The sequence below is a fragment of the Gossypium hirsutum genome, chromosome D08 (genome assembly GCF_007990345.1).
Source record: "Gossypium hirsutum isolate 1008001.06 chromosome D08, Gossypium_hirsutum_v2.1, whole genome shotgun sequence".
Classification (NCBI taxonomy): Eukaryota; Viridiplantae; Streptophyta; class Magnoliopsida; order Malvales; family Malvaceae; genus Gossypium; species Gossypium hirsutum.
In genome coordinates, this window is record NC_053444.1 from 23,122,739 (window position 1) to 23,140,610 (window position 17,872).

Consider the following 17,872-nt stretch of genomic DNA (forward strand, 5'->3'; position numbering starts at 1 on the left):
TAAGCAGCATCGTGTAGCTATGTCTTGACTGATAGCTTGTGTGAGCAGACCTAGATGTGGCTCGAGAGAGAGCAATGATATGAGATATGAGATAGTAGTGGCTTCGACCACGTGTTGGCACATAGTGTGTGAGATTCCCTAGTATCCGATATTATTCTAAGTGGTTCAATGGGCACAGTGTTGTTATGAGGTTATATGAGTTTGACACGAACTAATACAGGTATTTATGTGAATTACAGAGAAATGGTTTATATATGACATATGAATACATGACTAACTTGGTTGATGAATATGTTATAGGCTTTTGGGCCAAATTGAGCTGTAATATGCCTTGTTTTACTTACTTAAATTGTGGTTAAATGGTAAGTTAAATTATGTGTTATACGAACTTACTAAGCTTAATTGCTTACTCTGTGTTATTTTTCGTGTCTTATAGTGGATCGGAAGCTCGTTTAGGTAGGAAGTTGTTGGGGATCTCATCACACTATCAATCGTCTATTTTGGTACTTTTGGTTATTTATTTTGGTTTTAATGGCATGTATAGGTCATTTTGGCTAATAATAGCCTACATGTTTTGTTATGTTTTTAGCCATTTAATTTGGCTTATATTTTGGGTATGTTTTGTTGTGTATATATGTGTAATTGGCCTTACATATTTGGTGTATGTTTATCTTGTGAATGTGCTAGTTTGTGAATTGGTATTTTGGGTACCAAATAGTTGAGCTTGATAAGTGACATGTAAGTTAAGTTTTGGTAAAATGATGCATATATGTGTTTGACCATTTAGGTATGTTTGGGATACATAATTGGCAAGTTTATAAATGGTAAATTGAGGTGCTTATAAAAATCATGGTTGTATGTGTTGATATTGCATGTTTTAAGGTTGATTTTGATTGGTTTTGAATGCCTATTTATGTCATGGTCTTATGCAAACTGTTGTTTTTAGGTTGGTACCAAAGTTGGGTGAGAAATATTGCTTGGAAAATGACCTATTTTATCCACACGGACAGAGACAAGGGCGTGTGTTTCAGCCATGTGTGACATACGACCAGGTGACATGACCATGTGTCCCTTGTAACTTTTAAAGGACACAAGTTAGTAGCCTCACACGCCCTAGCACACGGGCGTATGGATTGGCCATGTGACCCAAGTCAGTAAGCTCACTAGTTTGGACACGGGCTAGGACACGGGTGTGTGTCCCAATTTTGAATGCCCACACGGCCTGAGACACGGGCATTTCTCTTGATTGTGTGAGACACACGGCTTGGCCACATGGGTGTGTGACACCTGCAACTTTGAAAATTTTTTATGTTTTTCGAAAAAATTCTTTAAGTACCTGGTTTAGTCCCGACTTATTTTTAATGTTTATTTTGGGTCTCGATGGCTCGTATTAGGGATGAGTTGATGGAATTTAATTGGTTTTTGACTTGGATGTGATATGAAATGAAATGTTTGGTTGTTTGATCTGTAAGTCTGGTAATGCTCCGTAGCCTCGTTCCGCCATCAGATAAGGGTTAGGGGTGTTAATGTCTTTTAAAATTTGAATTACTCGTTCTGATTGCTCTTCCGTTTGAGGATGAAACCCTGTACTGAAATTGAGTTTAGTGCCCAAAGCCTCGTGAGTTTTACTCCAAAATCTTGATGTAATTTGTGGATCACGATCAGAAATAATAGATGTGGAAACTCCATGTAATCTCACAATCTTTGACACATATAATTCCGCTAGCCTCTCAAGTGAGTAATCTGTTTTGACTGAGATAAAATGGGTCGACTTAGTCAATTTGTCAACAATTACCCATATCGAATCTTTCTTTTTTAGAGTTACAAACAAACCAGATACGAAACCCATCGTGACTAGCTCCCACTTCCACTCAGTAATCATAATAGGCTATAATAATATCGACGACACCTGATGTTCTGCTTTTACCTCATGGCAAATCAAACATTTAGCTACGTACTCACAAATCTCACGTTTCATACGGATGAATGGAATATATACTACTATGAGCTTCTGATAGAATGACACTTTTCAACTTTAAATTATTTGGAACACAAATTCTATCGCGGTAATATAATGTACCATCATCACCAATGCTGTTTTCAATAGTCAATTTGTCCTGAACCAAGTTTCGTTTCATTATCAACTTCGGATCGTCATTTTGCAACTCTCGAATTCTTTGTAGAAATAAGATTTTAATCATCAATTTCACCAATATAGAACCATCAACATTTAAATTCAAATGAGCATTCAACGCTCGAAGTGCAAACAATGATGACTTTCGGTTGAGTGCATTCGCAACCACATTAGCTTTCCTGGATGATAATCAATAACCAAATCATAATATTTGAGTAGCTCCAACCAACGTCGCTGCCTCAGATTCAATTCCTTCTGGGTTATTAAATATTTTAAGATTTTTTGATCAGTATATATGTGACATTTCTCGCCGTATAAATAATGCCTTTATATCTTCAAAGCGAAGACAACCGCGACCAACTCAAGATCGTGAGTAAGATAATGCTTTTTATGCGACTTTAACTTTGACAAGCATAAGCTACCACTTTCCCTGACTGCATTAACACACAACCTAAACCATTAAGAGACGCATCACTATAAACAACATATGTCGTTCAAGATTCAGGCTGAGTCAACACTAGAGCTTTTGTTAACATGTTTTTCAGCTGATCAAAACTCTGTTGAAACTTATCAGACCAAATAAATTTGATATTTTTCTCTAATAACCTGGTCATCGGTGAAACAATGATTGAGAAATTTTTAATGAATCACCGATAGTATTCGGCTAATCGTAAGAAACTTCGAATATCAGAAATATTCTTCGAAATTTTCCAATAAAAAGTCGCAGATATTTTATTCGGATCAACCCTGATTCCATTAGCAGATATAACATGTCCCAAAAAATCAACTTCACGTAGCCAGAATTCACATTTACTGAATTTCACATACAGTTGTTTTTCACACAACGTTTGCATCACAATTCTTAAATGTTCGGCATGATCTAACTTGTTCAGTGAATAAATTAGTATGTCATCAATGAATACCACACCAAACTGATCTAAATATGGCTGAAATATGGCTGAAATACCACACCAAATTAGTAGTTCATAAATGTCACAAGAGAATTAGTCAAACCAAATGACATCACTAGAAATTCATAGTGACCATATCTAGTTCTAAATGCAATTTTCGATACATCTTGTTCTTTAACTCGCAGTTGATAATATCCGAACCTCAAGTCGATCTTTGAAAACACTGTAGCTTATTTTAACTAATTGAACAAATCATCAATACGAGGTAATGAGTATTTATTCTTAATGGTGGCTCTATTTAGCTGTCGATAATCTATACATAGTCTCACTGACCAACTTTTTTCTTCACGAGCAAAATTGGAGCACCCCAAAGTGAAATGCTCGATCGAATAAATCTGCGATCTAATAACTCTTGGAACTGCATTTTTAACCCTTTCAATTCTGTAGGAGCCATCCTGTATGGTGTTATCGAAATTGTAGCTGTCCTAGGCAGAAGTTCGATCACAAATTCTACTTCTCGAGTCAGTGGCAACCCTGGCAGTTTTTCAGGAAAAACATCAGCATATTCTTTGACTATCGACACTTGCTCAATTTTTTATTTAGCTAGATTTGAATCAAGAACATAGGCTAAATAAGCTTCACATCCCTTTTTAATCAATTTTAGAGCTGACAGTGCTAAAACTACATGTGTAATACAATCGAACCCATTTGCCCTATAACAAATAAATTCACCATTCGGACGTTTCAAACTAACTTACTTCCTTCGGCAACCCACTATTGCATCATGCTCAGACAACCAATCCATTCCCAGAATGATGTCAAAATCATTAAAAGGTAATAACATCAAACTAGCGAAAAAATCGTAACCCCTAACTTTCAGTGGACACGATTTACATATCTGATTAACTAAAACACATTGACCCAGTGGATTCGTAAATTTGACAGTATATTCAGTGAACTCAATAGGTAAATTCTTTTTGTCTACTAATGAAGTGCATATATATGAGTGAGTTGATCCAAGATCAATCAATGCATATACATTAATATAAAAGAGCGAAAAAGTACTCGCAATAACATCTGGGGCAGTAGCTTCCTCATGAGCTCTGATTGGATAGGCTCTAGCTAGTGTTCTCGCTTTAGATCGTTCATTCATCTCGTTATTCTTCCCTCAACTAGAAGTAGTGTTTTTAGCGTTTTTTGATCGTCTGTCTCTCTGTGAGATTGCTTCAAGCTTGTTTGTTTGATTGCCAAAATCATTCTGCCTTTTCAGACAATCACAAAGGAAGTGGTCAGTAGATCCACAACAGAAACAAGCCCTCGACTTTGATCGACACTCACCCATAATGCCTTTTGTTGCAATCATTACAAACAGGAACGGTTCTCTCAACATTTTTTACACTTTCAACACTAATCGCTGGAGAATTTACAGACTGAAAATTGATTTGCCTCGATTTATCTCACTAGTGAACAATGAAGGAGCAGCCAATTGACTTGTGTCATTTCTAAATTTCTTCGATAGAGACGTCTGAGCAGGTTTGAACGGCCCTCTTTTGTTAAAATCTTAAAATTTCAAATTTGACTGTCGTTTACTTTTGTAATTTTCTTCAATTTTCTGAGCCTGTTTTGAAAGTTCTACAAATTCCCTTAACTTTAGTGCTGCCACAAACATACGGATATCATCATTCAACCCGTCCTCAAATCTAATACACATTTCCTCCTCATTTAATACTATATTATAGGCATACTTACTTAACTGTACAAATTCCCATTCATACTCAGCTATAGTCTGATCCTTTATTTTAATTTAAGAAATTCTTTCTTTTTCTTGTCAATAAACATCCGACTAACATACTTCTTCTTGAATTTAGTCTGAAAGAAATCCCAATTAATATGATCATTTGATGTCATCGTGCTCAAAGTGGCCCACCATAGATACGTTTTATCTTTTAGTAATGAGACAACACATCTCAAACAATCTTTAAGAGTGCACATCAATTTCGCGAATACTCTCTTGGTATTCATTAACCAGTACTCGACTTTTGCAGGATCATCATCCAACGTGCCTCTGAATTCTTCTACTCCATATTTTCAGATTTTATCTATGGATACTCGTGTAACTATCACAGGTACAGGATTTTGAGTACCCAAGGTTGCCAGAAGAGGCACAGTAGGGGGTAGAGGTGGCGGAGTTGCAAGATTTGCTTACTTGAATTCATTGAACCACTGGTTTATCATTCCAAGAAATACATTTTTCATTTCATCACCAAAGGACGGTGGAATTGGCGTACTATTACTTGCTTTAGGGTTCGAAGCTTGAACAGTACTTTCAGCTTCTTTAACAGCAACCCGGTTTGGCTCAGCTGACATCTTGAATCTATTAGAAAATACAATATTAGAGTGGACCAAAAGCATCACACTATCACAAGGTATATGTGGCATGTATATACTAAACTTTACTCCGCTATGTTAGTCCTAGAATTGACTAAACCGTAGCTCTGATACCACTAAATGTAACACCCTAACCCATATTCGTCGCTGAATTAGGGTTACGAAGTATTACCATACAATCAAAAACATTTAAACATCATAACATTCAATAAATTAATATATATCATAAACCATTCATTCTCAAACATTTTGTCCCTAATTCGAGCTTTCGAGGTCTTAGAAATAGCTTGGAAGCAATTCAAGAATAATTTGAATAAAAATAGAAAGTTTAAGAAAAATTTGTAAAAATTAGAAATAGGGGTCACATGGTCGTGTGGATAGGCCGTATAACTTTCGAGCAAGGGACACATGGCTGTGTCCGAACCCGTGTCCTCACCCGTGTAACTCACTAGGTAAGGTCACATGGCCATGTCACATGTCCGTGTGCCAGGCCATGTAACTCTCTAAGTTGCCCCACACGCTCGTATACCAGGCCGTGTGCTAGGTGATGTAACTCGCTGACTTGAACCCTAAAAAATTCTCAAATGACACACGACCATGTCGCCAGGCCATATGCCTCACACGGCTGTGACACGTGCCCGTGGCCCAAGCTGTATGAACCCAAAATTTACCTAAAATCAAGCTATTTCACAATCAATTAACACCTAACCAATCTAACCATTTAACCATACATCTAAGGGACTTAAACATCATTCACAACCATGTAAACATGTCATTTTAAACACCCTAAGTCAACTAAACAATGTGCCATTCAAAGACACCACAATTATGTTAACACATCAACTATCAAAACATGTCAATATTGCCTTATTTCATGCATGATAACCTAGTTCAAATATGTACGAAAACATACCACAAATAATCCTTTTCAAACCATTCTAATCACACCAAAAAGAACCTTATTTACAAGTTTATTAAAATAACCAAATGGCATAATTTGGTAAAGTATCAAAGTATACCAAACTAACATTTTTATCTATATATACATGCCACTACCCTAGAAGATACAAAAACTACCAACTTAGATGGATAGTGTGAGCCAATTGAATAATCCTTCAAAATTGTTAGCAACGTTAATCCACAAAACAATATATAAGAAACGGTAAGCTTACAAAGCTTAGTAAGGACATATTATAACACTTAATCTAAATAAAATTAAATACAATTCATATAATATTTGATTCAGAGTTACTAGAGTATAAATAAGGGCATGAAAGTGCATTCAAGGGTACTAAAGTACAAATAGGGGCATGTATGTGCATTTAGGGGTACCAAAGTACAAACAGTGGCACGTAAGTGCAATCAAGGGTACCGAAGTACAAACAAGCGCACGTAAGTGCAATCAGGGGTACCGAAGTACAGACAGGGGCATGTAAGTGCAATCATCAATAATTATTGACAACCATACTAATTAAAGAAAAATAATATGACATTACAAGGAAAAAATTATTTATGTATTGAAATACAATGAACTTACCTACTATTCAATTCCGATCAACACGTAGGGATTATTCCATTATTTTTTCTTTTCCTCGGTTATTGTCTCTCTGATTCAAATCTTGATCTATATAATAATTAAATACAATATATTAATCTCATACACATTCCACATTCCATTCAATGTATATAAACCTTAACTTTTCATTAATTACACATTTTCCCTAAAATTTTACATCTTTTGCAATTTAGTCCTCTAACCCGAAAATCATCTAATTGACCATTTTCTTAGAATAAAATTATAGCTGATTAGTCTAGGCCCTTTAACAGTCCTTATTAAAAATCAAATTCATTATCAAAACTTGAAATTTTGACATTTTAACAATTTAATCCTTAAATCAAAATCTAACAAAAATCACTTCACAAAACAGCCAAATATCACAATCAAAGCTTCAAATATGTAATTATCATCACAAAGAATCAAAATTCATCAATGGTAACTTCCAAAATTTTTAACAGATTCAAAAACGAAGGTACGGGCTAGCCGGACCTAGTTGCAACGATATCAAATACATAAAAATTATAGGAAAATGGGTTAATTTCCATACCATGCAAGCAAAGATATGATCGAAGCTCTCCTAGGTCTTCAATGGTATTTTTTGGCAAGAAGACGAAGAGATGAAGAAGGAAATTCTCACTTTCCAATTTGTTTTTACTTAATTTTACTTTATTTGTAATTTTGCCATTAATTAAACATCATTTTTTTTTATCATTTTCATTCTTAATGCCATCCAAGCTTAATGAATAGGGGTTAATTGCTACATAGGTCCTTCCTCATTAGTAATTAGACTATTTAATCACTTAAATGTAATAATTACTATGTTTCGCACCTTTTAAAATTTAGTTCTTTTTTCTTTAATTAACTATCTAAACGATAAAAATTCTTAACCAAAAATTGATACGACTCTAATGACCTCATAAATATTCTATAAATAACATTTTTGAGTCAACACAACGTAAATTTGTGGTCCCAAAACCACTATTCCATCACTATTGAAAAACGAGCTATTATAAATATTGCATGCAAAATCATAGTCGACTACTTTTACTATTCAGTTCCACATTTTCTCGAATTGACATAACTTATCGAGATCTCTTATTTTCACTATTTTAATCTTCAGTTTTAGGTACCTAAATCTCTTCTGGAGGTTTACTTATTAGTTATGTCTTGGGTCTCTTCTAGAGTACCTGCCTCCACTATATGACCATCTAAAAGAATTTTCATCTTTGGAATCGATCAATCATTATTTATTCTAATTGATTGTCCTACTGGAACTTTGATTCAAATTAAAATATTAATTTAGTTATTCTCGTTAAGTTTGTAAATACATATAACAGTTAACTTGTCATGAGTTATCCTAGTTGAACTTTTGGTTCAAATTATTCCCCCTAACTCATTAAAGTTATTATTTCTCTCCCCCTAATGTCGGGAAAACTATCGAATCAAAATTGTAATCACAAATCATGTCATAATTGAATCTCCAATACATTCTAAAAATCTAATAATATAAAGAAACTTGTAATTAATATATATTCTCAACTTTCTTTAAGGATTCACTCATCTTTGTGTGTTGTGGTGGAGCAATTGGAACATATACGCACATATAAAAATTCAAAGATGAGAAATATTTAGCTCTTGATTAAAAACCAATTGTAATGGAGAGTATTTATAACTTATTGGCTTGATGAGTACAACACGTAAATCAACATGATCTCATGTTGAAATAGGAAGTTTAGTTCTCATAAGTAATGGTTTAGACATTAACCAGAGACGTTCAATCAATAATTTCTCTAAACCATTATGCGCATAAATAGCAAACTTTTACAAAAGTTTTTCAAACTTAATCAATAAAAGACTGATATATAAACTTATCAGTATTAGTAAGATGAATTGTCTTAATTGCATGATTTGAAATTAATTATTTAAACAAACAATCTTGTAAACAACAGGTTGCAAGTTGATAACGCATACGTGATTATTTTGTAGATGCATCTACCAAAACCATATAATATGAAAACCATCCACATGGTGGATGAATGAGACTATATTCATTTAGGAAATGCAAGACATTAAATCTTAACTTTAGCTAATGAGTTTCTAATAATCAATTTTCATTGAGAGCAAACAACACATGAGAATTTTTTTAAATTAAAGAATCTTTTGGTTCTTTAATGAAAATCCATATGAAATCTTGATTAATTTTTGCATCATATATGATTCGGGATGGCCAAACCGGTCATGCCAAATAGTAAAAGTATGTTGTTCTACAAACTTCTGGTTTGTAGTAACATGTGAGTCAATTTCACTAATATATAGATATTCAATATATTTCATTTTTAGTCTCCATATGATATCAATTACAACGAATATCATAGTAAAAATTTTCATCTTTTGTTGAAAAAATTATCCTCTGTAAGTTAGCCAAAGTAATCGTTTCCCTTATTTTTTTAATGGATGCTTTGATAAAGTTTTACTAGATGTTTAAACATACGACATATACATGACTGATGCATTTTCATACCACATCAATACCATGAATTGTCAATAACTTTCAAATATTTTGACCATAATTTTCTTGTTTTTCATCATTATTCTTTTTCTAGTGGTTAGAAGTACCACCTTAATAACGGTTATTAGTACGTCTCCAACCAAATCCTCAATTATAACAACAATCATGATCTGTATATTTTCATTTTTCATATTTGTTATGTACTGCTACATTCATTTCAGGGAATGAAGCAAAACTATTGGGAAGAATTTCATAGTTTTTCTGTAACGCCCCAAAATTTCTAATTTCAATATTGTGAAAATATGACACAAATATCTGTCAGCTTTAGTGGTTATGTGTTCTGGGAGTGTTTGGGAGGTCCAAAGTTCAAGCTTTCGCTTCGGAAAATTTTGGTATTTTGAATGAATTATGCCTTACTCTTGTTCAGTAGGTTTTTATTTGATTGTTGGGTAAATTACATCAGAATGAGCCTGCTAGTCTGGTGGTTAAATGGTGTGTTATTACGGTAGAGGTCTTGTGTTTGAATCCCTATGCAGGCAAGGGTATTTTTTTTGCTTAGATTTCGGGATAGAGTTGTATAATAGGGGGTTCTGAGTAATGGATGTGTAGTGGGAATTAGGGGAGAAGATTAAGGGATTTTGGGGGTTATCGGGATTTTATTTTATTTTTTCCCAAAACCAAATTTTGACTCTCCATTCCAAAAAAATTCTGCCGTCTATCCTTCTCCCTCTCCTTTTGCCGAAATCCTCTGAGTTTTTCCATCTTTCTCTTCTTTTTCTTCTTCTTGATTTTCCCTTAATCTATTTATTTTCCTTCATTTTTGCACGCAGTTAGTACTCGCTTAGTTTCGGTAAGTGTTTCTCTTCGTTTCTGTCATGACTCTCTTAGCGACTGAAGTGGTAATGTTTTTTCTCTGCGATTTGGGCATAGGGGGAGGCTCGGACTGGTGAATTCAGTGTTCTCGTCTTAACAATAGTTAAACGGAGGGTTATCGTTGGTGGTAAGTTGGGTTTCTGTTCATTCTTGGTTGTCAATTCTCTTGTAAATCTGTTAATTTGATGTTGAGTATCTTGATTATAGGCTTTGGAGTGCTCAGAGACTATTTTAGCATCAAACAAAACCAGGTGTGTACCCGAAATGCAAAAAAAAAAAAAGAGATTCGGGAAAAATTTGAATTTTCTTGCTGTTTGGACAGTAGCAATAGGCTAACTTTGAAAAATAGTCATAAATTGTGAAAATCGAATTAGAGGATGAAAAAAATATAGAATTAAATATTATTGAGTCTAGTTTCTCATAGAAGAAACAGTGTAAGTAATGGAATAGTAAATCGTGAGATATAATAAACTTTGTGAGACAAGGTCAGAATGAATTCAGATTCCCCTGTTCTGCCTTTGGAAAATCATCAAAAATTGGATAAAAATAATTAGGGGTTAAAATTTACATGTTTGAATTATTAATGAGTCTATTTTCAATAGAAGCAAATGAAAAATCATCCAAAATTTTTACCAAAAGATAATTAATTTTTAGCAAAGAAGGGTCGAAGCTGTCAGACAGCAGAACAGGGGTAAGTTTGATGATTTTACTGTACTTATTGGCTGAACCTAAAATTCTGAAAATTTTATGGTAGAAAGGTATTTGAGTCTAATTTTAAATACATCAAGCGAATTTTAATTTGGAATTCTGTAGCTCAAGATATAAATAATTTAGTAACAGTGACTCAAGTAGACAACTTTGAAGGAACATATAAGTAAATAGTGAAAATTTATATGGATATTTAGCTAGCACAAGTTACATTAAAAATGCGTCACACGGTCAAGGCCAATTTGGGCCGAGTGGGGCACATGGGCATGTGAGCCCATTTTTCTAAAAATTTTTGTAAGGTTGCATGGGTCGCCCAAGTCGACTGTGGACCTACTATAGGGTCGGTAAGTTTTACTTAAAGCCCTATATGCATGTATGTATGTTGCATAATGTATGATGTATGATATCTGAATGTATGTACTATTAATTGCATAATGTCATGACATATTTTGTATGTTGCATTGCATCGGTGTGGGTTGATGATATTTGGAGGAAGTGTCTGAAAGGCTATTAAGCCTGTTATCTGGTAGCTCAGCTGCAACCTTCTGATTATGTGCCGCATTTCGGTACAACATGGTGTGTAGGGATGGGTGGGTTGATTTAATCCCCACTTGGTGTGTAGGGTTGGACAGAGATGGTGTGTAGAGGCTGGTTGGTAGGATTCTAATTTACTATATCTGCATTCTGTATCTGATATGGGCGAAGGCCCTAATATATTTCTGAGACTATATCTGAACAGGCTAAGGCCCAAACTGATTTTGTGATGGGCACAGGCCTCAGATTGTATCTAACTGAATTCTGTTGATTATCTGTATGCATGTTTTCTGTAGGGATTACACACTGAGTTTGCGAAAACTCACCCTTTCTCTGTTTAATCTGTACAGGTAATCCCCATACTTGACGGGTCGGTGCAGCGGAGGACTCGACGGTGGCCACACGTAAATTTTAGACTTTTTTCTATTAATGCCTAGAATTTATTACTTATTTGGGGTTTTTGATGTATCTTCTGGACTATGGACTGGTTGGCTTTAAATTTGGGATTTTATACTGTTTTTTACTCACATTCCACAATAATCATATATCTTAATCAAAATCAAAATTAAACCAATCAATTCTATTAAAAATTAAAAAAAATATTTTATCTCTACATAAAAATTCCAATAACTAAATGTGTGAATGATTTTATAAATCCATAGAGATACGAATAGTGAATTATATAAATTGAACTTTTTAATAAAAGTCAAATCAAATTTTGAAAGAAGTTGATTCGATTGACTTACATGAATGAGAAGTAGTGATTATAAAAATCTTTTGTAGTGAAGAGAAATAGATCATCCCCAAGAAAATATCAAAAAAACAAATTTTGAGAGTGGATCTTATTTCTCGATTTCATATAGATAACGGTATCAAATCTTTCACCATCCTTAAGAACAAAAAGTAAAATAAGTTCATCAAAACAATAATAATGTATAATGAAAGAAGAATGAAAAATAATAAGCAGATATGAAACATTAAATAAAAGAAACTTCCTGTAAATATTTTGCATCTTGTCGTCAAAGATATTGGAAATCATGGAGGATAAATTTGATGTCGATAAAAGGAACTATCACTTTGAGCAAGATCGTGTTGATAACGTGTTATAAAATAAATAAACAGAGAGAATAAAGAACAAAGAATATGAGAGAGCAAAGAGAGAGAGCATATTTTATTAATCAATCAGAATATTTACAAAGTTTCTCCAGTCTCTATTTATAGACATAAGAAGTATAAATGAAGTAGAAATCTTCTTCTAATCACTATTAGAATTTAAAGTACATCAAAACTTATCTTAATCTTGATGGACATCCACTTAGTAAGATATTCATAACAAAAACTTTATTTTCAAATCTTAGAATTAGTTAAAATCCAAATCTAAATTTGAAGTATCCTAACAATGGATTTAAATTAATTCAAAATCTTGAATTTCAAATATTTTAATTTCCAAACGAAAAATTTGGAAATAATTAATTTATAAATTTCAAATTTAAAAATTTGAAATCTAAATCCAACTTCTAGTTCCATAATGCTACCTTAGAGATTTTGAGTAAATCTTAAAAATTTGGGTAAGTCAAAATATTGAGTTGACTGAGTTTGGGACACTAAAGAAACATTTTAAAATATTGGTAAACCTTTAGAAATTTTGATAAAATCTATTATGCCAAAATGCGGAGTTGATTAGATTTGGGATTCTATGGAAATATTTAGAAATACAAGTAAACTGTGATAAATTTTGAAAAATCCTTAGTAATATAAGGTAAAGTTTTATAATTTTTTGTATAACCTTAAAATTTTTTGTAAATCTTAAAAAAATTGGTATTTCTTTATAAATTTTGGTATGTGCCAAATATATACAAAAATTAGTTTCCAATTTTAAATAATATTTAATTGTGATTTAAATATATTATATTTGGTTTATTATATATTAGTTTTCATGTCATCTTATCCTAATTGTGTTATGAAAATGGTGTAAATATGTGACAAAACCAAATACGATTATCAATTTGGATATAAAAAACACTTAGGTACCAATTTGAAAATTGAAACAAAATTCTGATACTAAAAACTATAATTTCCCTTTTATTTTTTTTCTCCATTGTGGGTTATTCGGAATTGAAAATTTTCTTTGCTTGAAACTTGGTGGAAGGGGCAGGCACTCAGCTGGAAAAGGGAAACGAAGTAAGTGTGCAAAGAAGCTGGAATGGAGCAATCATCTTCTCCAGGAACGAACCCGGTTGAGTTAAGCAACTCCATTGAAGAGCTTTTGAAGTTCACTCTCCAATCTCACCTCAATGGAACTCTTGAATTGGATATTGGGCTCTCAAAACAATTCTGCTCATCTCTCCTCAATCACCCTTCAACCAGTCCCATCTCCCTAAATGCCTGTAAGAAATGAATGACAAACAAAAACCCAAATTCTGTTAATCTTTTTTTATATGTCGGATTCATTTCTTTTTACTTTAAACATGCAGCAAGTTCCTCAGAAGCCTCTCAGAATCCTTTATACAAACAGTTGGCACGGGCCTTATATGAAATTATAACTTTTGGTTCACTTCAAGAGTCATCTGACTGTAATAAAGTGGCATCATTTTGTCAAGGAAGTGACTTGAAGCAGAAAGACGAGTGGTTTGATTTAGTTCATAAAGAAGGATCTGAATTAGCTGAAGTATGTACTCTGATCTAATGATTACTTTTACCTGTGTCGATCTAAGTTATTCAGATTTGAATTTGAGTACACGTTAAACATTAATAGTTCAAAATTTTGAAGTTTTTCCGCCTATTTCAAGAGTTTTAGAATGATCAGATCCATACTCGAGTGTCAGATAGGGATATTGTCTCAGAGCAGCATAGGTTTCAATTATATCTTCATAAAATCCTAGTTAATATGATTAGCTAATCCTTATATTTTATTTATCAGATATTGAAGAACATTAATTTTGAACTTCATGTTCAGGAGCCTTTCTTCACTCAGTTAAAAGGTATTATTCTTTTCTGCTGCTTCTGAATTTCTTTGGTTTTTATATCTCCAACTATTACATTCTTTATTTTTTTACACGATCAGTAGTTTTTGTTTTCCAATGGCTATTATAAGTTTGGGGCAGCAGAATTTGAACTTGTGACCTGCCTTTCAGAGCAAAGGTGAAAACCATGGTTTCACTTTTTGGCTCTTTTCTAGTACTCCTTTAGCAGTACCATCTTCCCTTTTAGACATTTTCCTTAAATATTCTATTAAAGTGAAGACATTTTTCCTACCAATTTGGCATTGTTTGTAGATGGCATCAAAGCAGTAGAAGGAAGATGTGCTGTTGGCGACTATAATAGGTATGCCTCAAAATCGGAGCTTAGTTTAGTTAGTTCATACAACCTTCTTTTAGATAATAGGTCTGGGTTTCAAATCCCAATATTTGCAAGCGTTCAAAATTTCCCTGGCATTGGCCTCCTTTGTACCAAAAAGGATAGGTATGTTAATATTTAGTCATTTGTATGAGTCTGGTGGTCTTTGATCTTTTCTGGTGTTCTCCTCTTTTCTTATCTTAACTTTGCAGCTTATACCATTTATGATTCTTGGTTATCTATACATTTAGATCCATCCAATGTAACAACTATAACTCCATACATAGATACTGTAAATCTAATAGGTTCTGATAAACTATGGGAAAACTATGAAACTGAATTAAAAAAAAAAAAACAAAGCAAAGAAATGAAATGATAAAAAGGGGTGGAAACATTTTTTTTTAACATGTTGCTACTTGCTAATATTAATATTTGAATAACATAACGTTTTATAGTTTGTGAGATGGGGTTCTTGGGCTTAAGCATTTATTAAGGGTCACGCTTGCTTCTGAGACTTATGATTAAGTTAATTGTATAGTTTAGTACATTTATAAGCTTTCCTCTGTATTTTTCTGGTAATTACTTTGATCAGAATTGCAACTGGAGCTTTGATCCTCTTCAACAAATGCTTGGTACTTGAGGTTCAGGTAAGAGGGCTTTTTGTTTGTGTTGCCCCGATTTTTGGTTCTTTTCTGAAGTACCTGTATCTTGCATTCTTGTGGAACACATATTCAGATATGGGTATAGAGATAAGGAACTTTAGGGAACCTCCAAATATATGGAAAACTTAGAAAAATTGTACATACTTGTGTTGGGCACATCTTTGTTTCTGACATTCGCATCCTAGTATAGGTTTTTGTAGTTATTTTATGTTTTGTTTTTTTCCCCCTCTTAATCTGCTATTTAAATTTATTTATTTGAATATTTCTCCTTTGGCAGGATGTTCATTATTATGCTTCATTCTTTGAGATGTTAGAAGCCGAGAGTCTTGCAAAGGTCCTACCTGGAGTTAAAACCATAGATGAAGGTAATAATCCTGTAATTATCTCCCGTGGAGGTAATCAAGGGTTAAATTAAATGATGTTAACTTCAAATAACTTTGGTTTTCCATATTGTTTTGTTCTTCATTTTTCTTGAATTATCAATGTTCGATATCCATGTTCATAACATATCTAGACATGACTACCCCTTATAATACATAGAGAACATCGAACATACTATGTGAGTTACATATCTGTATTCGATGCTCACATCCTAGTCCAAGTAACATAAAGCCTGTATATTGGACAAGAGTTGAGCTATTTAAAATAGGGTATATTGCTAAGTTGCTACAACTCTTCATTTTTCTTGATGTATCCATGTTTGACACTTGTGTCTGATGCATACCCGAGTCCAAGTAACAGACAAGTTTTTGTAGAAATGGCAGACAAACCTAACACCTATTCTATAACATTGTAGTCTTAACCATGTTATATGCCTTATGTTTGTGATTCCATGCTGTAGCCTTTTTTTTCCTTTACATTTATTTTTTCTTAAAGGATCAATGAGAAAATTTTGAACCTTCGAATGATTCAGAAACATCAACGAAATTGATGAAATATTGGTCTTTCAGGTGTTCAAGTTTACAGGAAGTTTTACACAGAAGAGAAGGAAAAGACAAATGGTGTAGCTGCAATTTGCGTTGCAAAAATGGCTGCTCAACCCTACCTTTCATTGGCCAGAATACTATCTGTGAGTTGGTTAACTCTGTCTTGTCAATTCGTTGTAATAAAGTTAATCAACAAAAAGGAAGAATTGCAAAGATGCAAAATTTTATTTACTCCAACCAAAAAGCTTTCAAATGAAAGCAATCTGGAACAAAAACTGTAACCTTTGCTGTTTTCTGTACATAAAATTAGACTAAGCTTTTCTGATGTTGTGCATCTCACTTAAATCATATATGCAAGTAGATGACTGATCTGTCGCAATTCGTTGTAGCAGATTAAACTACTTTTTGTACTTAATGAGCTCGTAGGAAAGCAATTTCGTTATGTTTTTATTTAGTTTTCACTTTTAGTAGGTAAAAAAGAGAGCAATTTAGGCAATTTATATGACCTTGTGGGCCAAGGTATGCCTAAAGGTAAACTATTATGTTTGGTGAGTGTGCAGGAAATCATTCAAAGGCAAAAAGAAACTGGACTGCTCATGATGTTGCAACACAGAGCTTGGATGTCGCAACACATCAAGCAGAATACCCAAAGAACAATCTGTCATTGGTGTCGTGACACAAGCCAGAGGATGTCGCGACACAGCCTTGAAGACACGCCCAAATAAACGAACTGCCCTCAGTGTCGCGACATAGGCCAAAGGGTGTTGCGACACCTACGTGATGTGGTCACTTACTGGACCAGGGGTGTTTTCATCTGCACAATGAACTTTAACGAAGATTAGTCAACCATTTTAGGTCAAGGACGGGTTGCTAACCCTAGACCTATAAATATGATTGCTCAAAATAGTTTAGAGGATAGTTTTTCCTTAGTTTAATTTTACTTTCATTTGAGTTTAGATTTCTTTTGCTTGTAATCTTTATTTCAGTTTTTATTCTGTTCTTCCAGAGATCTGGATTGTAGCTTTGTCGGATTCATTGCGGAGTGTTGTTTGCACATCAATATTATATATATCAAGATCTTTCTCATCTTTATTCTTGAGTTTTACAAATGTTTATCTTTCAATTCAATTATATTGTATGCTTTAGATCTATGAAGAACTAATCCTGTTAGGGAGATTAACGAGTGGATATGGGGTTAGTTAACACCTATGTAGGATTTCTTAGCGGATCAGTTGGTTGGGAAGGGAAGAACCTAAAACCTTAGAATTGATGATCCCAGGAAGTCATGAAGGTAGGAATGAACTTGAAATCGAGATTGTCTGCTATGAACACT

The 17,872-nt window shown here is 33.5% G+C and overlaps 1 protein-coding gene across 1 annotated transcript; it reads left to right on the forward strand.

The window, feature by feature from the left end:
- Positions 1 to 13,719: 13,719 nt before the first annotated feature.
- Positions 13,720 to 17,625, forward strand: LOC107912739 (uncharacterized). Its single transcript, XM_016841047.2, has 8 exons — positions 13,720 to 14,002; positions 14,090 to 14,283; positions 14,536 to 14,596; positions 14,891 to 14,939; positions 15,544 to 15,598; positions 15,891 to 15,978; positions 16,564 to 16,682; positions 17,100 to 17,625. Exons 1-8 carry the CDS (start codon positions 13,819 to 13,821, stop codon positions 17,262 to 17,264), a joined length of 915 nt encoding a protein of 304 aa, XP_016696536.1. The 5' UTR covers positions 13,720 to 13,818; the 3' UTR covers positions 17,265 to 17,625.
- The last annotated feature ends 247 nt before the right edge of the window (positions 17,626 to 17,872 follow it).